Genomic DNA, 24,031 nt, shown 5'->3' on the forward strand with positions numbered 1-24,031 from the left:
AGAGAGGTTTGAATTTCTGTCTTGATGTTTGTGTGGATGAATTCCCAAGAGGTTTGGATTCAATGACTCATCAGGTGCTTGTCCTCTAAAATTCTTGTGATCCTATGTAGACCATTTTTCCTTCCCTTATCTTGGCTTAGAGATATATTTACATAGGAGAACCTGATTATGGCAGTGCAGGAAGATTGAGATCATGAACACTTGCTTAGTATTTTGCTGGTAGAGATGGATACTGCTTTTGGCTGTGGCTGGTATGATCTTCTCTGTATGAGTTTTTTGGGGGCGGGGGGTTGGTTTTGGTTTTGGTTTTTGAGAACGCACGTTTGAGTGAGGTGGAGGGGTGCAGGGGGGAGAGAGAATCCTAAGCAGGCTCCACACCCAGCGTGGGGCCCGTGGGGCTCGATCTCATGACCCTGAAATCATGACCTGACCCGAAATCAAGAGTTGGATGCTTAACCAACTGAGCCGCCCAGGCGCCCCTGCTCTGTACAGTTTTAGTCAAGGCTGACTCAAATCATCAGAGCCACAATTAGTTGCACCTGTAGGATAAAATAGAGGTCTTTCTGTATCCTTGATCTGCTTTATACAAAAGGAACAGATATTGATGCTGAATTCTAAGTTGACTCAGGGTTGACAATCTAAACTGATGAAAGGCTCTCAATCCCTGAAACCATAAATGTTGCATAGTGATTCAGGTTTTGCTTGTGTTCAACACACGGAGAGCTACCTACAGATGAGCTGTGATTTCAAAATTTTATTTGGAATACATTTACTTGAAGTCACGTGAATTATTGAACGTTGTGGGATACCAACCATACATATTCCGCCACGTTTTGGAAAGAAGACTAAAATTGCTTTCCCTGTTTCCAGGTAGAAAATATGTGCCAAAGATAAAGTCAGATGGATACATATTAACTTCGGAACATTGTTTAGGTATTCTGACTCCTGTCACTGAGATGGAAATGTGCTATTACAGAGATGGAGACTTGATTCTCCACCAAGATCTGCCACTCCACAACTATGAACCGTTCCTTTGTACATTTTGAGACCTCTTGTTCTTGGCTGTAAAGCACTCCAGTTTCTTTAGGGAATATGAGAAATGCTACTCATTCAAAATAGTTTTATGTGCTTTCCTCTGAAGTTACCAGAAAGTCATTCACCCTTGTCATGAGAAGGGTTTGGGAGTGGGGAAAGGAAGGGAAGGACCCACAAATACCTATAACATAGATAGTGCCAAGTAGATTGAAAATATTCAATAACTACTTGCTAGTTGGTTGGCTAGTTTTCCATTTTAAACTTCTCAGATTCCCTAGTTTTGGAGAAGTGAGATATTTTTTTCCTGGTGATTCTCTTGTACCTGACAGATTGTCTTAATCCTTGTACTCAGAGGAAGAACTCCCATGAGGCAGTATTATTAATGCTTAGAGAAAAAAGGAATCCTGCCATGTGCTAGAGGAATACACCTAATGGGGGGCCCAGAGATGGTAGCCTTTGGTGATTGGAGGGTCTTGAATCGACAGTGACCTAGCCTTTGGATCCTCGATTAAAAGAAAATGAGAACCCCAATACCTGATGTTCCCCCACTTACTTTCCTTCTGTCATATCCCAAACTCACTTATTTTCTCTTGTGATTCCATCCGTGTGTCAGAGTATCTGCCAGCCTCCTCTGACTCCCCCCTGCTATCTGCTCTGCCCAGAGTCTCTGGATCTGTTCTCCACCCTCAGTGTGCATCAGTCACACGGAGATACCTTTGGTACCTGCCCCCAGCACCCTTCCCTGGAGCTTCCCAGCATTTGGGACTGGGTGGGACTCAGGCATCAGTATATTTTAAAAGGGCTCCAGATGATTCTCATGTCCCATGTGGATGAGCCCCACTGCTTTACAGCAGAGTCAGATTTTATTTCCTGCAGATGACTCAAAATGAGAGAAATCCAGGAAAAAAACATAACATAGAAATGAGTTAGTCATTTCCTCTTCTTTCTCACCAAGTCAAGCAGAACTTTGGGTCTTGGAGATCTGGGGCTTCCTTTTGCCCTGAGGTGATCTGAGACTTATTTTCCAAACTCGTAGAGGTGAAAATCTGGGTGGTCCTAGTGGGGGTTGGGCCCTGAGGCTCGGACAGGGTGAGGCTGAGAGACCAAACCTAGGAAGGTCTCACTTTGGAGGCTGCAGGGAAGGGCGTGGGAGGGGGCTTCATAGGTAGCAGAGACCTGCAACCCTGCCCAACCCAGGAGATGGTAGGGTGATGAGGGTCAAGATACTAGACCTGAAGCACCAAGACTTTGGGGACCCACAGTCTCTTTGGCTAAGAAGTGTGAAAAGTAGTAGATAGCTGCCATCAAATGGACCACACAGGCTTGGAGAATGAGCATGTTGGCAGCCATCTTGATGGGCTGAAAACCAGCTACTTTACTCCAAATTTTATGGACTATATAAATCTCCTCGGATTATTATACAGACCTGAGAAGGGGAAAACTTGTTTAAAGAGGACTGAGATTGAAATTATTGCGAGTAAGGATTCAGAGCCAGACATTACTGTATTTAGGGGGGAAATAAAGCCAATATGGAATTTTTTTTTCATCTGAGGGATATGGAATAAATTCTAGTCTCTGTCACAGAAGGAATCAAGCAATCAGTCTCAAATAAACTGAATAACCCCATCCGTATGCTTTTAATTTTATTGGGTTTTCATTAGATTTTGGTTTGGCTGAGAACTCTGCGGACTTTTGCTGCAGGACGACACTGCATTTTCTAAGCCTGTTCATGGGACATAGTAGACTCGAGAATTTTTAAGGCAGGGCTTAGGGGCAGCAGTGTGGCAATGTTTGGGGGGTGCAGTGGGGGTGAGAGTTAGTGCATGGTGGACAGAGAGAGTGGCCTTGAGGCTTGAAGTCGTGTGTTCACTTGACATAAGATCCAGAAACAGTTGGTTATTTGTATTTTATTTAAGAAAGCAAACTGTCCCTTCAATTAAGGCCTTCCAGCTATAATACCCACCCCCCAACCCGATAAGGTGAGAAACTGAAGAAGCAGCAGCAGTAAGCAGGAATGGTATCAATTATTAAGCTACTGAAATGCTCTCTTCACAAAGGAGTTTTGGTACAGTGAGAGGAACTTGGGTTTTGGAGACCTACAGAGCTGGATTTAAATCCCCACTTACTGGCTTTGATGCATTTTTGGATTCCTGGGACCTAGCAGTGCATGGCATGTATAATAGGCCATAACAATGAATACTTCATAAATGAGTGAATAATGGATGAACAAAAGGAATAGCCACCCGATTCGGAGTAGTCACGTAACACATCTGGGCTGCTTGCATATCTTGGCTCTTGAAAATAATGCTGCAGTACACACAAGGAGGCATATACTTTTCAAAGTTAGTGTTTTGTCTTCTTTGGGTAAACACCCAGTAGTGGAATTACTGGGTCACAGGGTAGCTCTATTTTTAATTTTTTGAGGAGCCTCCATACTGTTTTCCACAGTGGTTGTACCAATTTACATTCCCACCAGCAGGGCACGAGGGTTCCTTTTTCCTCCACATCCTCACCAACACTTGTTATTTCTTGTCTTTCTCATTCCAGTCATTCTGACAGGTGTGAGGTGATCTCTCATCAGGGTTTTGATTTGCATTTCCCTGGTGATGAGTGCTGTTGAGCATCGTTTCATGTGTCTGTTGGCCATCTGGATGTCTTTGGAAAAATGTCTGTTCAGGTTATCTGCCTATTTTTTAATTTGATTACTTGCTTTTTTGGTGTTAAGTTGTATCAGTTCTTTACATACTTTGGGTATTAACCTTTTAACGGCTATATCATTCGCAAATATCTTCTCCCACTCAATAGGTTGCCTTTTTAGTTTGTTGATGGCTTTCTTTGCTGTGCAAAAGATTTTATTTTGGTGTAGTCCCAATGGTTTATTTTTGCCTTTGTTTCCCTTGCCTCTGGAGACATATCTAGAAAAATGTTGCTAATAAGGCCGATGTAAAAAAAATTACTGCCTCTGTTTTCCTTTTTTTTTTTTTTTTTTTTTAAGATTTTTACTTATCCACTTGACAGAGAGAGAGCACAAGCAGGGAGTTGGAGAAGGAGAAGCAGGCTCCCCGCTGAGCAGAGAGCCCAATGAGGGGCTCCATCCCAGGACTCTGGGATCATGACCTGAGCCAAAGGCAGCCACTTAATGACTGAGCCACCCAGGTACCCCTGCTGCCTATGTTTTCTACCAGTTTTGTGGTTTCAGCTCTCACATTTAGGTCTTTAATCCACTTTGAGTTTATTTTTGTATATGATGTAAGAAAATGGTCCAGTTTTCATTCTTTTGCACGTAGCTGTCCAGTTTTCCCAGCATCATTTATGGAAAAGACTGTCTTTTCCCCATTGTGTACTCTTGCCTTTTTGACATAGATTAACTGACCATATAAGTGTGGGTATATTTCTGATGGTGTCTGGTTTTGAATCCTGTCAGGTACACTTGGTCTACAGCTGCTTTTTTTTTCTTTTTTTTTTTTTTTTGGATTTTATTTATTTATTAGAGAGCACATGTGTGCTGGGGGAAGGGCAGAGGGAGGTGAAATCCCAAGCAGACTCTGCACTAAGCACAGAGCTAGATGCCTGGTTCAGTCCAACCACCCCAAGATCATGACCCCAGCCGAAAGAGTCAGATGCCCAACCATCTGAGCCATCCAGGTGCCCCTGGTCTACAGCTTTTTACTCAGATTTGACCCAATATTTTGATCCGCCATTTGTCCTAGCCTTCATTATTTTCATTCAACAAATTAGGGAGACATGTTTGCTCCATATGGTAGGTACTAGGGATATAACACAAACAAGATGGAGATGAGCAGGATGTAGTTCTTGCTCTCTGAGCAGAAAAATTCTGGTAAGAGGGATTTAGATAAGAAATCCAAGAGTTACAATGCAGAAAAAGTAAAGTTTTCTCATAGAAACATAAACAGGAGCTAATCCTGGGACAGAAAAAGTGTCAGGAAAGAAAGAGAAGTAGTTCAAACATCCCTGGATTCTTGTCTCTGTCTCACTCAGATCCTTCTGGTCCTGGATTATATCCTTTCTAAAATAATGTCACCCAAAACCCATTAGAGTCCATGTATACTATAGGATAGTCATTCACTTAGAATGGGAATTCCAGGAGGGCAGATGCATCCCCTGTCTTGTTTACCACTGTACCCCAGGCTATGAAACAGAGTCTAGTGCACCAGTAGGCACACAAATATTTCTTGAATGAATATATGACTTAATTCTTCATGGAGCTGGAAGAAATGGATAGGTTCACTTTTTCTTTCTTTCTGTTTTCTCCCTCCCTCCCTCCCTCCCTTCCTTCCTTCCTTCCTTCCTTCCTTCCTTCCTTCCTTCCTTCCTTCCTTCCTTCCTTCCTTCCTTAACTAGTCCTGGATAGTTCATAGGGCTTTATGCACAATTAAATTATGAAAACACTTCTTTTGCTTTTAAGTGACCCATTTTCAAAGACTTATTTATCTAAATGTCAGCCCATAAATCTCATTATAATCTACTAACTTCATCAAGCATCCTTTCTGAAAAAGGCACAGTGTTCCCTAGCTATTAGATTTTGTATGGAAATTGCTACCTGCTTTGTTGTTGCTTTCGGGTTTTACAACAACTGTCAGTAAATTGGATTGATTATGCACACACACAGAGTATTTGGTTGTGTCCTTCATCTTGGTATTTTACTTTCGTTTACTTTTTCTACAAATCTTAAAGAGGAAGATTCCAGAAAGTACTGTCTGAGGCACTCTGTTATGCTAGTAGAAGGAATCTCAATACTTAGTTTATTCTCAAGAAACAAAAGCGGGTGGTACTATGGCCCACTCCCCTCATTGGAGGTCCTATTAGAACATCTGCCTACAAGTGGGTGGGCTGTCATGGGTGAATTGCAAGGCCCAGGGAAGGTGTTATACCTCACTTCAGAGGCCAAAGATCCCAGAATCAATGATAAAAGCAAAGGAAATTGACTTAAAAATAAAGAATGGATCTAATAACATAAAACCGTGGCTATCATTGCACAATTTGTCACAGTCTATGTAGTGCCAAGGTAGAATTAGAATTGGATGCTCTTTGGTTCTCAGGTCCCGGTGCTTAGACTGCATCAAGATGGAGACACAGAGCAAACTAATCAGCATTTATAATTGAACATGGGAGGTTGAAGTGTCCTGGTCAGATCCCCTTTTTAAAATTAGGTTCAGATCAATGTTAAATCCAGAGACCTAAATTTTCCTACCATAACTGTATTATTGGCACCTGCTATACCTCTTAGGTTAGACACTGAACAGCATGATTTGCTCTAGTATTCCAGCTTTTTCCCATTCATTCTTCACCCTGGCTGATGTGCCTAAGGAAGAAAGAAACCAAAGGGGTAAGTGCATACACTGGTGGATGGTCACTCACCTGGTGTGTTCTCATTGGGTGAGAGAGAAGTATTCAAAATACCAACATTACAAACCAAATTTTATAGAAAACCTTCCTGTGGAGCCAGAGAGTCCCTTGGTACCAACTAGATCATTATTTTTCTGTCCTGTGAGAATAGGAAAAATTTTAGTAATTGACCATTATTTCTAGAAGAATGTGTCACAGATCACTGCATTCTTCCATGTCTAATAGCAGCATGATCTGTCTGAGCGGGAATTAAATGCATGTGTAAACCCTCGTGCCCACTTGTCCCCCTAATCAATGTAGGGAAAGGCTTTCCCCTTTGCCCTCTTCTCTGCAAGTTCCAAAGGGACCAAGCCGTGGGTGACGCTGAATGGTTTTTATAATCATGTCCCCAACTCTGCCGTCTCAGCAATGAAGAAAGTTATGAAGAGGAAGAACACACCTTCCAGTTGCTGGAGCAGAAGGGGCCCTGGATACTGTAGGCGCCTCTTCTGCTGGTCTGTCCCCAACATAAGCAAGCAGTTCCAGCGGAGTCTGAGGACTGTTTGGTCACTTCCCGTAAAGCAATAGAAGAGTGTGATGAATTCATAAGTTTTTGGGGCACTGTATTTAATAGGAAATAACATGACTGGTCTGTCATCCAGTGACCGTTGGAGTGCATACCACGTACTACTTCAGGCACTGGAGATGCAATGTTGAGAAACACCGTATCTAGGAGAGCTACATTTTAACGAAGAAGGAGAGAACTAAGAAATACATGTTCTTAGGTGATAAGTGCTAGGTAGAAAAGAAAGCCGATTAAGCAAAATGGGCAGCACAGAGTGAGGATGAGATTGTAATTATATATTGGGTAATCAGGAAAGGCCCCTCTGCTGAGGGGACATGGAGCAGACACCTAAAGGAAGTGAAGATGGGAACCGTGCAGGAATCTGTGGGAAGAGCATTCTGGGCAAAGGGAACAGTGAGCACAAAGGGTGTGAGGGAGGGTCTCGCTTCAAAAACTGGGGCTCTTAGGAGGAGACCAGTGTGGCTGAAACTGAGTAACAAGAGGGTGATAGAAGAGCGGTTGTTCGGAGGTGGGCCTAATTTTGGACCTCACAGGCCACAGTAAGAATTCTGCCTTTTTTCTGAGTGAGACAGAGAGCCCCTGGAGGGTTTTGAAGAGTGGGATAACCTAGCTCAGGTTTTAAAAGCCTCTATGGGGAGAGAGAAGAGGTGGAGAGAAGAGGTAGGAGTGGGAAACCTACCAAGAGCTGACGCCCGAGCCACGTGGTGCAGGCGGCTGCACGATGGGCCAGCTGGATCCATTCTGAAGGCTGGATGGGTAGACTTTGTTGCTGGTGTGGATGTGAGGTGAGAGAAAGAAGGGAATCAATAGAACTCCAGTTTTTATTTTAATTTATTTATTTATTTATTGATTGCCTGAGACCCTAAAGAAGGGGTTGCTATGTCCTGAGACAGAGAAGTCTCTGGGAAGATTCTCAGGAGAGACCTTTAGGAGTTGGATTTTGGAGATACTAAGCAGCTGGAGATAAAAGCTGGAGTTCAGGGAAGAAGCCTAAGCTGGTGATACAAACATGAGAGCCATTCATGTACACGTTGTTTGGTTTTTGTTGTTTTTTTTTATGTTAGTCACCATATATTACATCATTAGTTTTTGATGTGGTGTTCCAGGATTCATTGTTTGTGTATAACACCCAGTGCTCCATGCAGTACGTGCCCTCCTTAATACCCGTCACTGGGCTAACCCATCCCCCACCCCCTCCCCTCTAGAACCCTCAGTTTCTCGGAGTCCATAGTGTCTCATGGTTCATCTCTCCCTCCAATTTCTACCCCCTTCATTTTTTCCTTTCTTCTCCTAATGTCCTCCATGCTATTCCTTATGTTCCACAAATAAGTGAAACCATATAATAATTGGCTTTCCCTGCTTGACTAATTTCACTTAGCATAATCTCCTCCAGTCTCATCCATGTTGATGCAAAAGTTGAATATTCATCCTTTCTGATGGCTGAGTAATATTCCATTGTATATATGGACCACATCTTTATCCATCCGTCTGTTGAAGGGTGTCTCAGCTCTTGCCACAGTTTGGCTATTGTGGACATTGCTGCTATAAACATTGGGGTGCAGGTGCACCTTCAGATTACTACATTTGTATATTTGGGGTAAATACCCAGTAGTGCAATTGCTGGGTCATAGGGTAGCTCTATTTTTAATTTTTTGAGGAACCTCCACGCTGTTTTCCAAAGTGGCTGTACCAACTTGCGTTCCCACCAATGGTGTAAGAGGGTTCCCCTTTCTCCACAACCTCTCCAACATTTGTTGTTTCTTGCCTTGTCAATTTTGGCCATTCTCACTGGTGTAAGGTGGTATCTCAATGTGGTTTTGATTTGAATTTCCCTGATGGCTAATGATGATGAACATTTTTTCATGTGTATGTACATGTAGTTTTTTAAAGCCATGAAAGCAAATGAGGTAATGAAGGAAGGGAGTGCCGGTAAAGGAAAGAACTCAAAGGAACAGTCTGGGAGGACTCTAGGGAGCAGCAGAGAGGGGAAGGGGAAGGCATGGCAGCCAAGGTGACTGAGGAGCATCTGCTAGTGAATAGAGGGGAAAGCCAAAAGAAAGTCTACCCTATGAGCCAAATGATGAAAGTTTTCAAAGAAGGAAGGGATTATAAACTCTATCAACTTTGTCGCTTGGGATCTCGAAATTTCCATTTTACTGCGTTTTGCAACTATCAGTGAGTAGTAAGGAATGAGAGATGGGAACCATCCCTTATTTTTGAGAGATTAGAAAAACAGTGAAGAGTTCCAAAGGTGTAATCATACTACATCAAAAACAGACAACAGCAAGAGAAAACTCGTAGAAAGGTTGTCTCTAGGGACAAAATAAAACATCAGCTTCTGCGAGTTGGACATTGGACTAGCTAGCCTCCTCCCTCAGCTTATAACCTTTAGCTTCAATGATTTTTAAATGAGATTAAAAATATTTGTATGTCTCATGGGGCTGTTGTGGAAGCAGGGTATCCTAGCTCCTTCTATATAATCCCCACTATTTCCATGTTGGCATTCCAGACCCTACAAGTAAGAAAATGAAGATTTTTGTATGCAATTTTTATGCATAAGCATTTTTGTTACTAGCTGTTTTCCAAGTATACGATTTGTTCACTAATCTCACAAACATTTTTACTCAGTGCCAGGCACTATGCAGAGCATTGAGGGTTCACAGGGAAATGAAAGGCCCCTGCCTCCAAGGAGCTTAGAATCTAAGGAAGCAAATAGTCAGAATGGTTGATATTTAGAACATAGAGTAGACCACCAGTACCATTAATCCTTGTGAAATAATTGAGGGGTAGTCTCATCGTCTTAAAAGCCCACTGATTTTTCGCTTGAGAGGTGCTTTGGGGTAAAGGCTGACAATGAGCGCTCTCACCCATGTCCACATGTATTAAGCAGATAGCTGTATCAGTTATCTGCTGCTGTATCTAACTGTATCAGTTTCCTAACATAGTGTCTGATGTTCAAGATGAGTGGTTGGGACACATCTTCCTTTTTAGAGCAATAAATGGTTATGGATTTTCCTCCGCAGTAACGCCTGCACTTAAATGTGGACGATGAAATCTGCTGGACTGCACTCTGTCCCACGCGCTCCCTGCTCACGAGCTTCTTGGTACCGGTGATGTGCAGATCTAACTATAGGGCTGTCATCAGCTGCCTAATGATCTACCTTAAATAGGACTGTCAGCCATTTTGTTTTGTCCCAAAGGGTTCTTTGCAAATGATCCACAGAGAAGAGGGGGAGCCAAGGTGCCCCCAGCCATCAACACAGAGCTCCAAACATGGTGGTTGTGACCCTTGGGCTGGGAGCCAGGGTATAAAAGAGAAGCATTAGGCACACAATAGGCAAGCTCCATTCATTTTTAAGTTCAAGGTCTTTCAGCTGGAGGAGTATAGAAAGAACTTTACTTTGTCAGAGATGACCTATGATAATATGAAATCTAAGCCAAGAGAGTCAAAGGCTATATATCCTTGTTCAGGGACAATCACTCAACACCAACACAGGCTGAATCTTTGACGAGAATAGCTGGCGCTTATGAACCACATAGCTTGGAGGGATGCTGACAGATGATATACCTTGGATTGTAATCATTCCTCCCCCTCTCTTACAAGTTTGGGGATGATGTACACCCCTTCCAGTGTTACAGCCATTGGGCGCAGAAAAATTTTGTTTATTATTTGATTTTTAGCTCTCTGGTTGTTCTCTCTGGCATTGTGCTCTGTGATTTGGTTACTTTTCAATGTTGTATGGCCATGTGAGGGGGCTGGGAGTTATCTATTTTTATCAACACTATCACTGTGGGTCTTAAAGTTAGGGAGATGTGAATTCAGACCTATTACTAAGGTCAGTCTCTCGGGAGACTCTTGGGCATCGTGGTGAATAGGACAGGCTCCTGATTCAGAGAGTCCCAAGGTTCAAGATCAGAATCTATTATATAATTTATATGCTTTGTGGTGCTAGGCAAATTAACCTCTCTGTGCTTCAACCTCTTTATCTACAAATAGAAAGGATATTAGTATCTACCTTACAGGGAGGTTGTAAGGACAAAACTGAGCTGCTGTGATATGGTGGCACATATGACTGTTCATTAAATATTCCCTGATTAAAGTTGCCTGAGTCCTCTGATCCTTGGTATCCTCATTCTTACAATGATTGTGTTGTTAATGTTAAATAATCTAGGGGGAAATCTCAGCAGTGTGGTATGGAATGAACAGTTGATATTATTATCAATAATAATAATAAAGTAACAAAACAAAAACATCTGAAATAGGCTTCAAAGCCTCATTATTATTGCTTATTCTCTACTTTTTTATGTCAACTTCTGTTCTCATGAGATTATTCAGTTCTGACTCATCAGTGAAAAGTGACCTTTTATGCAGTAATTATTATTACATGGGTGAGAGTAGACAAATCTCTTTTTAAAATCTGATTCCATATCTCCATCAGCCAACATGCTTTTGCCAAACACGTTATGTTTCTAGCTTGGATGGGGAAGTAGTTTCCTGCACTGAGTTTGTAATTAACTAGGGTTACAAGGTAAAAAACATGCATTCAATAAATTCTAACCGGGTGTATATTGTGCATAAGGCACTATGTTAGTATACTGATAGGTGTAAACATGAACCAGATGTGGATCCTGCCTTCAAGGGATGCAAAGATAGCCGAGAGGGCTGGAAGAGAGCATGGATGCAGACTGCCTGGATTGGGTACCAGACTCTACCCCTCTCCACCGTGGGACTGTGGGCAAGTTACTGAACTGCTCTGTGCAGGGGCTCCTCCTTTGTCAAGTGCATAGTAGTACTGACACCATAGCGTTGGGGTGAAACTCAGCTGGGTTATTACAGACAAAGCACAGTGTCTGTGCTGTAGTCTGAGATCAATAAACGTTAACCATTTCAAAATACATAGTTGGGGATAAGGCTGCATATAAACAAACATAATGTAAGAGTACGGTGATATTGCTATGGAAATCTGGATAGAGGAGAGATTACGTAGGCTTCATAAAGGGATGTGGTATTTGAGCTAAGCTTGGGAGGATAGATAATATATACACATGGAAGAACAAGGTAAATCAGGGCAGCTTTAGAATCAGATAGTATGAGTAAGAGCATGAAGGGGTGGACAAGGCAAAGGAACTCTACAGGGAAGAAGTTGAGAAAAAAAGAAAGTGAAGGTCTTCATATGCTGGTTCAAGGCATTTGTATTTGCTACGTGGACACTGAAGAGAGGGTCGTTTCAACAGAAAAATGGTGAGGTCAGAGCTGTGCCTCTGGTAACAGACCAGAGGAAGAAAGCTCTGAGTGTCTTAATAGCTTGTCTTGGTCCCTAGACCTCCAGTCTGTCCTTTCTCTGGCCCATTTACTGTAGGACCAGAAGGAGGGAAGACTCAGACAGGAGATGATGATGTTTGGGCCTGGGTTGCTGAGAGGTTGGATGTGTCACTACCAAACATGGAGAACATAAAAGGATGAGTAGACTGAAAATTGCCTTTGGGTGCATTGGGACATGTTGGTTTGCAGCGTTGATAAGTATATGGATAAATTCAGGAATGAGTGGAGGTTTGGAACCTTAGAGTACCACCAGGTTGGAGGTAGAGATGGTCCAGCAACTCCTCCAAATAAAACTGGAAGCCTGAAGAATGGATGAGATTGCTAAAGGAAGCTGACAAGACCACCCTTGGCCAATCCCTATATGTAGGGATAGCAAGAGAAATTGAACATGGAAGGGATCCATCAGACAGGCAGGAGAACAAGGAGAACACAGGGTTGAGTAAAGGGACAGAAGAATTTCAAGAAGGAGTGTTTTAGGGATGCTAGACAAGACTTACTTGGGAGATGGGAAGGTAGTAGGAATGGAAGAGAGATGAGGCTGGAGGCAGAGGGGAGAACTCACTTCCAGGGGAGTGGGCAGAGACCGTTTGATGTATTAGGTAGAAATCAGGAAATGCTTACATGATCTTTGGTATTATTTCCTAGGAACTTAAGACATGTGTACCCCTCATCCTTAAGGACAGAGACTAGGTCTAAAAAGTCTTGTTACTGAATGTTATGCCTTCTGACCTAGCACTTTCTTCCTCTTTATTTTGTCTTTTTGTCTTATTGTTGGGGGGAAGTGGTGATTTGATATACACTGAGTTGGATCTGGTGTGAGTCCTACAAAAAGGGGAAGGTTTTATGGTCTTGTTCCAGTGAAACCAGAGTTCAGACAAGGTGAAAACATATTATTTAAAAAATCCCATAAGTTGATAGAACAAAATCCCAGAGTTGTGTTACTTTCTCTATCAAAAAATCCTTTTCCTTCCTGGCACAGAGGAAGAGAGGGAAGTGCCCTCTGGGAACTGGAAATCCTGGTGAAAGAGCGCAAGAACTATAAGACAATAAGAGAGCAAGAAAGGGAAGATTGGGTTCATAGAGCAAGATAGTCTGGCTCTGAGTAGGATAGTCTAGTTCTGGATTTAGAATAGGAATCGTCTAGGTTTTGCCAAAGAATGTTCGCCATAGTGTGTTACTAAAACTGTGGAATACTTAGGACGGGGTGTTCATTTTGAAGAGATTGTCCACATGAACCTTGAAGTTAGGTGAGATCATGGCTCAAGTGGCGGGGACAAAGGCTATGACCTGGCCTTTTGGCCGTCAGCTCCAATACTCCTGTATTAATAGATCTTGTGTTATAAAACCTGCGGTGCTCTGAAGTCTCCTGGCAGAAGGCTTTGTCATTGGATGGTAGTCAATAAATGTGTGTTGAATTCACACAAAAATGATCAAATTTTCTGATTGTAATTAAGAGATCAATGAGGGCGCCTGGGTGGCTCAGTAGGTTAAGCAATCTACCTTCGGCTCAGGTCATGATCAGTCCTGGGATTGATCCTGCGTCGGGCTCCCTGCTCAACGGGGTGTCTGCTTCTCCCTCCCTCTCTCTCTTTCTCTCTCTCTCTCTCAAATAAATAAATTAAATTAAATCTTTAAAAAAAAGAGAAAGAGAGAGAGAGATAAATGGTGGGAGAATTAACTAGGATGTTGATAGTTTGCCCAAGAAGATGCAGAGATTGGGTATCACATACCTGAAAATAGAAGAGTTTTGCACCTGAGTAGGAAGGTGATCCAAATTTGGCATCGAGGGATGGGAGGAGTGCTCAAGCTTCTGGGGAGGGGAATTACAAAATGTGGAAGAACCTGCAGCCTCCAATTACAGGGAGTTCCTTGGAAATGGTATCCCCTGGAAATACCCAGATTTGATTTAAAGCAAAGGGAGAGAGGGAACAGGGGAAGAAAATGTACATCAGCACAGGAACGAGTGAGTGAGGGAGGGCTGGTAATCGGAGGGGCTTGTGTTCTGTGTTTAACCAGGGAGTGAGAGAGTGATGAGATGGGTTGACTTGACTTGTGGTTCCGCATGGAACTTCGGTGCAAAGATTATAGCGTCAAGTACTCGAAGGCTCGAGATGTCCATCTGTTGAAGGTTTACAGAGGTGGTCGGTGCGAAGACAGGCATGGGCTGCCGCTTCAGGCCGTAGCCAGGTCAGCATGGAGCATCCAGTGTCAGCCAGCATGGGGAAAAAAGTGACAGTGTTTGGAGAACAGGAAACTTGGCGCAGAGTCCCTCGCCCATATGTCTGTCACCCAGAGGGCGGACCTAGGAAAGTTTGTATGCTGGACTGTTCTTCAGCAGAGAGCTGTTGAGCCAGGGTGGGTCCTTTTATCGCATTAGCTGATGGGCAGCCTAGGTTAGGAAGATGGGAATTATAGGACAGGTTAAGTTTCAGAAGACAGAGATGCGGGGCGCCTGCGTGGCTCAGTCATTAAGCATCTGCCTTTGGTTCAGGCCATGATCCCAGGGTCCTGGGATCGAGCCCCGCATCGGGCCCCCTGCTCAGCGGGGAGCCTGCTTCTCCCTCTCCCACTCCCCCTGCTTGTGTTGTCTCTGTCTGTTAAATAAATAAATAAAATCTTTTTTTTTTTTTTTTTTTTTTAAAAGAGAGGCAGCCGGTGCAAGGTCAAGCCAAGGTGGTGTGGGCACCTTGGAGTGGATCGGGCATGGGAAATGAAGTCATGGAAACAGGTGTCTTCAGCTCAAGCTGAGGAGAAAATTTTGGCAACTCTCACCCGTTCCTGAAAAGTCTGGTCCGTAACACACTCCTGTGATTTCTAAATGCCTGTTTTTTGGGTTTTTTTGTGTGTGTTTTCTTTTTTTGCTGGTGAGTTGTGCATAGGTGGGAGATACTTAAATATTCCTCAGTAGGGGGTCCTCTTGACATTTTGGACAGAAAAATTATGTGTTTGGAGAACTGCCTCTTTCAGTACAGACCCCTTAACTCCCGTGACCCGTTGGGCAATGCACGTAGCGCCCCCTCGGTCATTGTGACAACTGAGAGGAATCCCTTGCTGCCTGTGCCCTTTGGGAGGATGTGATTCCTCTGGTCACCACAATAGCTGGGGGAGACTCCACCCGGGGGAAAACTTCATTGTCTTCAGAGATTTCACTGAATCCGCATTTTGAGAGTGTAGTGCTATTCTGGAGTTTTATTCCATCTCAACTCAAATAAAGACCATGAATTCTGACTTCACTATAAGCAGAGGCTTTTGACTTATTACTGACTCAATTTAATGATGAACAGGGACATTTCCGTGCCAGTAAGAGTGTGGAGCTTTTTTTTTTTTCTCTCTCCTCAGTCTTCTTTTCGTATGTCTGTGATTTGTGGCTTCTCACATTTTCCTATAGCCCCAGCCCAATCTCTGGGTACCAGCAGACATCTTTTGGGGGGATCTCTTACTATTGAATCTCTTTATCTTCCCATCAGGTGGAAGGATTTTATTTTTTCCATGTGACTAGGCACGTGGCGGACACCTTTCAAGAAAAACCATTTCTGTTTAGTCCACCTGTCCAATATTCTGGGACAAACACTAACACCAGGGGGCATGGGGATGAGGCAGGACAACAGGAGAGCCTTTCCTAAGGAGGAAGTTCCAACTGGCCCTCCTCTTGTTACTCCTTTAACTCAACCACACCTGCAGATGTTTTTGATGTTGGAAACCCAAAGTAAAGTTAAGTGGTGGGGAGAGTGGGGGCACAGATGGACAGACTGGAGGAATGATAAGGAAAATTGTTTCCTCTCAGCCTCAGGCAGGTTTGTGCAAGAGATGCGCATGTTAGTGTAAATAGAGGTTGGCCTCGTTTCTGGACCATCAACAAGAGGAATGTTTTTCAAACAAGGTCTCTGAAACTTCAGGAGGGTTGTTTTGAGAGTGATGCGTAGGAGAGAGGTCCCCCTCCTTAGGAATTCAGAGTGGTTCCTCTACTTGACCTTCAGCTCCTCCCTCCAATGTGAATCCTCCAGGCTTCTCTCAGCCTTCCTTTCCCATATGTTTAGGACTCATTTCCTGTCACCGTCCACAGCTTCCTTCTGTCACTCCTGGCGAATGTGTTACACACTATGTGCGCCCCCATCGGGCTCTTGCCTCTTCCAAGCCTGACGCCAAATGGACTTTCCCTCCATGGATCCCATCTCTGCTTGATCTCTGCTGTTGTCTCTCTTCCCCTAGATCACATCTCACTGTCCTATTCCTGTTGTTTATTTGGAGATTGCTTAGATTTACTCTCATGTCCATCCACGTGTTGAAATTGTCTGCTCACCTGGATTGTGTGCCTTTCCTGTGTCCCAGCAGTGAGGCTCATGCTGCAGATGTCTGTAGTGTATATGTTCCACATACATGGACCTGCTCCCGCTAACACCACCCCAGAGTTTAGAGTTCTGACTCCGGGGAGGTGCTCAGCACGGCCCTGTGAATAGCACACTCTCCTTTTCTGTATCACATGCAAAAGCATGTACCTCTCAGTGTACCTGATAACGATGCAACAAGGTGACTTGGGGACCTGGTTCCACGTGGGGAGGCAGCCCCGCTCACTCACATGTGTGTCTCTGTTCTGCCGGCAGGAAGATGAGGTGGTTCTCCAGTGCATCGCAAACATTCACAAGGAGCAAAGGAAGTTCTGCCTGGCAGCCGAGGGCCTTGGGAACCGCCTGTGCTTCTTGGAACCCACTTCAGAAGCCAAGGTAAGACTGATCGCCTGCCCTGTGCCTTCTCCCCTTGGCCCCCCAGCAGTCATTTGGGGGAAAGGAGCTGCATGGAGGGGATGAGGAAGGAGATGAGGAAGAAGGGAGAAAGAACACATTGTTTTGGAAGGGGGAAGCAGATCAGATTTAAACCATACCTCTCCCCAGCGCAGGAATCCCCGCAGTAGGAACCCAGAGCAGTGAAGAATTGTTTGCCATTGTTACCAGGATACCAATGATGCCTTGAGGGCACTGTCAGCCCTCACAGAAGAGGTTCTCCTCATCCTTCCAGAACACCGTTTTGTGTTAATTCCTGGAAGTCTGAGTGCATGTTCTTTACTCTCAGCTGGCACCGATAGCTCCAGGGACTCACGGGCCTTGGGCTTGGGTTTCGCAGCAAGCACGCTGCTCTCTGTTCTGACTGTGCTGAGATCATCATCCCCACCTGCCTGTGGGGATGGGGGGCAGAGAGGAGCGTCCATGCTGGTCCCTGCCTGTGTGGTGGCATGTAATGTCCTCTCTCTTCAGCCGCACTTTCAGACCATCTCTGCTTTTCTTGGTCTCTTTGTCAGGTGGATCTGTGTTCACAGTACTTTGCCGTCCTGGCCAGATCTTTAGATCAGTCCGGGTTCTCCAGAGAAACATCTCTCACTTTTTCTCGATGGGTGGGTGGGTGGGTGGGTGGACAGATAGATAGGGATTGAAGATATTGCCTCTTGTGATTATTGGGGCTGGCAAGTCTGAAATCTGTACATCAAATCAGCAGGTTAGAAACTCAGGCAGAAGTTAATGCTGTCTTGAGGCAGAATATTTTTTTCTCCAAGAAACCTCACCTTCAACAGATGAGGTGAGGCCCACCCACATTCTCAAGGTTAACTTTTACTTGAAGTCAACTGTAGATGTTAATCACATCTATCAAATACCTTCACATCAAAACCTGGATTGGAGCTTGATTAAATAATGGAGTCCTGTAGTCTAGCCACGGTGACATACAACTGACCATCCTACCCTCCAAGCTCAGTTTTCTCACAGAACCTTGTTTGTTTGTTTGTTTGTTTGTTTGTTTAATAAGCAGAAAGTTGTTACTGTATTTTCCAGTAGGCCCGCGTGATGGGCATGTCATTTCTGCACAGGAACCTACACAATCACAGACACATATGCGTAGTTCAACCGACTCCTAGAACACCAGATATGTTCCCTCTTCTGGCCTGGCCCTTCCCTTTCCACGAAATATTTCCCCTGATTCCCTACCATCAAATTTTACAACCACCTGTGCCACTCTTGGGTTCTCGGAAGCTAATGTAAGGTGTGCAATGAAGTAAGAAGGTGTATTCCCAAGCCTGGCGCTGAGGGTGAGCCATGCATCTCAAACACCACTCTTAGCACCAGCTACAGAGCCACCTGTGACCTTGGCATTCCTAGTCAAGGGCATTTCAAGCTAGTTGAGACTCAGAGAGATAAAATTGAGATAAATTCTAGGGAGAAGACAGACCTCTGAGAAAGAAGAGATGAGATAAGGTTCTCAAAAGCTATTCTTAGTGTACAAGCCCTAAGAAAAAGAGGTCACATTGAAGCAAGGTGTGAAAAGGTAGAAGAATGAGAAGCAAAAGTATGCCAACATTTGCTGTAGACATGAGACTATTTAACACTTCGGAGAGCTCTTGTGACTTTCTGTTTGCCATGGCCCACTCTTCTCTGAAGGTCTCCTGAAACTGCAAATGTCAGCAGATGGAAGCACTGTTACTCAGCTTCCCTTTCAAAGATGCACAGCTCCAGGAATTAAAAGGTGTCTTGTTTTATAAGAAAGACTTCAGAATTAGAACCAAAGACCAGGAAACATGGAAAGGAAACGTTGCTTCTTTATTTTATCAATAACAGCAGATACTTTTTTTCCTGTCATTTAAAAAAAATTTTTTTAAGATTTTGGGCGCCTGGGTGGCTCAGTCGTTAAGCGTCTGCCTTCAGCTCAGGTCATGATCCCAGAGTCCTGGGATCGAGCCCCGCATCAGGCTCCCCGCTCGGCAGGAAGCCTGCTTCTCCCTCTCCCACTCCCCCTGCTTGTGTTCCTGCTCTCGCTATCTCTCTGTCAAATAAATAAATAAAATCTTAAAAAAAAAATTTTTTTTTAAAGATTTTATTTATTTGACAGAGACAGTGCAGCAAAGGGAGAGGGAGAAGGAGCTCCCTTCTGAGCAGGGAGCGTGATGCGGGGCTCGATCCCAGGACCCTGGGATCATGACCTGAGCCAAAGGCAGACACTTAACCTACTGAGCCATCCAGGTGCCCTTTACTGTCATTTTTAAGTGGAAAATTTGTTCCCAGGAATTCACTACTTTTCCTCTGGCCCATATTATCCCGTCTATTTTGTACTAACAGTACCAGCTGGGGAAGGGGGTGGGGTAGGTCTTACTTTGTTTAACTTAACATCCAAACTCCTGAGACTCTCATGGACTGGTTGGCACTAGTCTGTGCGGTGGGACAGGAACCACCACTTGCCTGCTGGGACATGTCAGGCACACCTTTGGGAATCCTTGCTTCTGAATCCTCCACCCCAGATGACAGCTCAAGTGCAGAGACGAGATCCACATCAGGCAGGTACCATGACTTACAAGCCTCATGTACCAGAGGAACCAGGGTTTCTTGTAACAACCCCACAGACATAGCCTTTGGGGGCCCACAAAGGACACCTCCCCCCAGCTAGAAGAGTCTTACACTTGGGGAATTGCAAAGATACGGCTTCCTAGTGGAGTATTGGTGTCTTCCCATTGCAGACTCAGGCTGCCGGTCAGGGATCATTTTCACTATAAGCAGTGTTCCCAAGTAACCTCATTCACATATCAGTTTTACCAGGTTGTCCTAAGAACAAAACTGGACAGTTAACTGAAGGTCCTATTCTCATGCAGAAGGAGTAAAGAATTCCGTAAGCCTTCTCCCACAGCAGTCTTCATTGATGGCAATTATTTAACTACTCTGGCCTTGTCTGATGTGTCTGGAACCCCAGCACCTTTCCAAATCCTCACTTTTGCCTTCCTTAATTTTAGATCATCAAAAAGTAAGAAGCGTATGGGAACTTTGTGTTGAAGATCAGTTTCAGCAGACCAAGGTTTGTTTCACTGACTTTAATGAGGATGAAATGGAAATTGTGAAGTGAAACAACTTAACCCTCATGCCCTTTATTTATTTCTTTTTTTAAAGATTTTATTTATTTGTCAGAGAGAAAGAGAGAGAGCACAAGCAGAGGGACAAGCAGGCTCCCCACTGAGCAAGGAACCCAATGTAGGACTCAATCCCAGGACCCTGGGGACCCCGGGATCACGACCTGAGCTGAAGGCAGACACTTAACCAACTGAGTCACCCAGATGCCCACCCTTGTGCCCTTTAAAAGCCAGCAGCGGGCGTATCCAAAATCTTCGGGCTCTCGGTGTCTCAGATCGAAGTTCTGTCTCTTTGTTGGGGAACACTTCCTGGTCATGGTGTATTCAAAATGAAAAATCTGATTTCAAATCCAGTTTTCAAACTGAAAATTTCCAGGGGAAATTTTAGTCCTGTTGCCCTCCACTTCCTCTTTTGAAAATGAAGAATAGTCTGCTCTGGTTTCTGAGAAGTTGGATAGGCTCTACAGACCCAGTATTAAACATCTGCGATTGTGCAGACATCATTATGTAGATGGCATAAATTAAGAGAATTCTAGGCTAAAAATAACTTATTTTCTATTATTTTTATTATCTTTAGCTCAGAATAGATTTACTCTTGACTTCTAAAAACCTAAGCCTGTGCAAATTTGCAGAGAAGGAGGCTCAGCCTGAGGCTGTACGCTTTTCTTTGAACTTCTGATTGCTATTTTAGAGTGTAGTAGTCTCTCTGGACTTAAGATCTTATGAAAAGCCAAACTAGGGGCGCCTGGGTGGCTCAGTCAGTTAGGCGTCTGCCTTCGGCTCAGGTCATGATCCCAGGGTCCTGGGATCGAGCCCTGTGTCGGGCTCCCTGCCCCACAGGGAGCCTGCTTCTCCCTCTCTGTTTGCCTCTCCACCTGCTTATGCTCTCTCTTGTTATCTCTGTCACTGTCTCTATCAAATAAATAAAATCTTTAAAAAAAAAAAAGCCAAACTATTATAAAACTTATTTAAAGAAAAAAAAAAAAACTCCCTTGTCATGTGAGAGAGAATGAGAGGTGGAAAATGTATACCCTTTTGATTGTTTGGTTTACATTTATCAGGCATCATGTGCTCCATGCCACGTACCACGGTGGGTGCTTACATGCTCTCATTTAATTTTTGTCGCCCTATGGAACAAATACTGATCTCATTTGCAGAGAAGGATACAAGAATTTAGACAAAGTTAAGTAAATTCCTGAGGATGATTCATTCCAAACTTGAATGACTAATTCTCTAGTACTCAGCAATAAAGAGTATCATGGATCCAACTTACTTACAGATAGAGAAGCCATATTTCTCCATGTGGTTAGATTTTAAGATTACCTGGGCAGATCTCCATACCCCCTCCCACAACCTTCCTGCATCTGTCCTCTGAATGCCTGACACTCCAAAGTTAGAAATTTGTATTTTGCTTAAATCAAGTAGAAACTATTAAAATACAAATGTTCCGAGAGGACACATGAAGCAGTGTTAAATTTTTATAGCTAATTTTTTTAGTATAAATGACATCATCAGGTATTTTCTTGAAACTTGAACGTTAATACAGAGGAATAAAGGAGATCACTAAGTGCCTCTGTCTTAGGATATAAGGTACAGAAACACTGGGAATGTGGGATCAAATGTCTACCACATTGAATTAAGATAGTTTACTGTCTTGATGTCTCCCCTCCACCAGACTGTGAGCACTGAAGTGAAGACAATGGTTAAGACAGTGATTAAGAAACATGACCATGGACCATGGAACGAGACTGCTTGGGCTGGTAATTCAGGCTCCACTGATTAACAGCTATCTGACCATGGTTCCAGTGATTTTACCTCTCTCTGCCTCAGTTTCCTTGACTTGAAAACTATCCATCTTAGAGATTATTATGAAGATTCAGTTACATGTGTTCCTAATTGTAAACACTTATAACAGTGCCTGATATACCCCAAAGTGCTTTTTAAGCAATAGCTTTTTTTATCCCAAGCATGGAGTCAGACACACTTGAGGTCATCAGGAGCCATTGCTTGATGAGTTACCCACATACTGAATTAGTTAAATTAGATAAATATTTAAATTAAATATTTTATTTATTTTTTACTTTTATTTCCAGTGTAGTTAACATATAGTGTTGTATTAATTTCAGGTGTACAATATAGTGATTCAACAACTCATTGCTCGTCATCATAGTGTACTCTTAATCCCTTTCACCCTATTCACCCCTACCCCCACCCACCTCTGATGGCCATCAGTTTGTTCTCTAGAGTTCAGAGTCTGCTTTTTGGTTTGTTTCTCTTGTTTGTTTTGTTTCTCAAATTTTACATATGAGTGAAATCATATGGTATTTGTCTTTTTCTGACTGACTTATTTCACTTAGCATAATACCCTCTAGCTCCACCCACATGGTTGCAAATAGCAAGATTTCATTTTCTCTGATGGCTGAGTAGTATTCCATTGTGTAGATACACCACATCTTCTTTATTCCTCTATCAATAGACACTTGGGCTGCTTGCATATCTTGGCTATTGTCAATAATGCTACAATACACATATGGGTGCATATATTTTTCAAAGTTAGTGTTTTGTCTTCTTTGGGCAAATACCCAGTAGTAGAATTACTGGGTCATAGGGTAGCTCTATTTTTAATTTTTTGAGGAGCCTCCATATTGTTTTCCACAGTGACTGTACCAATTTACATTCCCACCAATAGTGTACAAGGGTTCCTCTTCCTCCACATCCTCACCAACACTTGTTATTTCTTGTCATTCTCATTCTCTCCATTCTGACAGATGTAAGGTGATCTCTCATTGGGGTTTTGATTTGCTTTCCCTGGTGATGAGTGCTCTTGAGCATCCTTTCATGTGGCTGTTGGCCGTCTGCATGTCTTTGGAAAAATGTCTGTTCATGTCTTCTGCCCATCTTCTTTTTTAAGTAGGTTCCACGCCCAGTGTGGAGCCCAAGGCAGGGCTTGAACCCATGACCCTGAGATCAAGACCTGAGCTGAGGGGCACCTGGGTGGCTCAGTTGGTTAAGTGACTGCCTTCGGCTCAGGTCATGATCCTGGGGTCCTGGGATCAAGCCCCACATCAGGCTCCCTGCTCAGCCGGAAGCCTGCTTCTCCCTCTCCCATTCCCCCTACTTGTGTTCCCCCTCACGCTGTCTCTCTCTCTCTCTCTCTCTGTCAATTAAATAAATAAATAAAATATTGAAAATAAAAAAGACCTGAGCTGAGATCAAGAATCGGATGCTTAACCGACTGAGCCACCCAGGTGCCCCTCTTCTGCCCATTTTTTAATTGGATTATTTGGGGGTTTTTTGGTGTTGAGTTGTAGAAGTTCTTTATTTTTAGATACTAACCCTTAATCAGATATGTCATTTGCAAATATCTTCTCCCATTCAGTAGTTGTCTTTTAGTTCTGTTGATTGTTTCTTTTGCTGTGCAGAAGCTTTTTATTTTGATGTAGTTCCAGTAGTTTATTTTTGCTTTTATTTCTCTTGCCACAGGAGGCATATCTAGAAAAATGTTGCTATAGCTGATGTCAGAGAAGGTACTGCCTGTGTTCTCTTCTAGGATTTTTATGGTTTTGGGTCTCGTATTTTAGGTCTTGAATCCATTTTGAGTTTATTTTTGTATGTAGTGTAAGAATAAATATTCTAAAGGCCTGGATTTGACCATCAACAGGACATTTACGACATTTAAAGTGAAATATTAATGAGAGTCAGAGTGAGTAAGTTAGATGAAAAGGATTAAGCAATGAGTGAATAGTTTTAAAGAATAAAGTGAATCAGTGGGATGTACATTTTTATTATTATTGATTTCTAATTTAATTCTGTTATGACCAAAGCCATGCTCTGTAGATTTAAATTCTTGGCAATTTATTGGAAC

General features: G+C 43.3%; 1 protein-coding gene across 1 annotated transcript in view; it reads left to right on the top strand.

The window, feature by feature from the left end:
* RYR3 (ryanodine receptor 3) overlaps nt 1–24,031 on the top strand; it is a 509,236-nt gene that overhangs the window by 144,611 nt on the left and 340,594 nt on the right. Inside the window, 1 exon segment of the mRNA XM_064570716.1 lies at nt 16,892–17,011. Within this exon segment, the coding sequence (XP_064426786.1) occupies nt 16,892–17,011 (120 nt within the window).

This window comes from Mirounga angustirostris, unplaced genomic scaffold (assembly GCF_029215605.1).
Source record: "Mirounga angustirostris isolate CCGP_5_RB_7025 unplaced genomic scaffold, mMirAng1.0.hap1 SCAF_9, whole genome shotgun sequence".
Lineage (NCBI taxonomy): Eukaryota > Metazoa > Chordata > Mammalia > Carnivora > Phocidae > Mirounga > Mirounga angustirostris.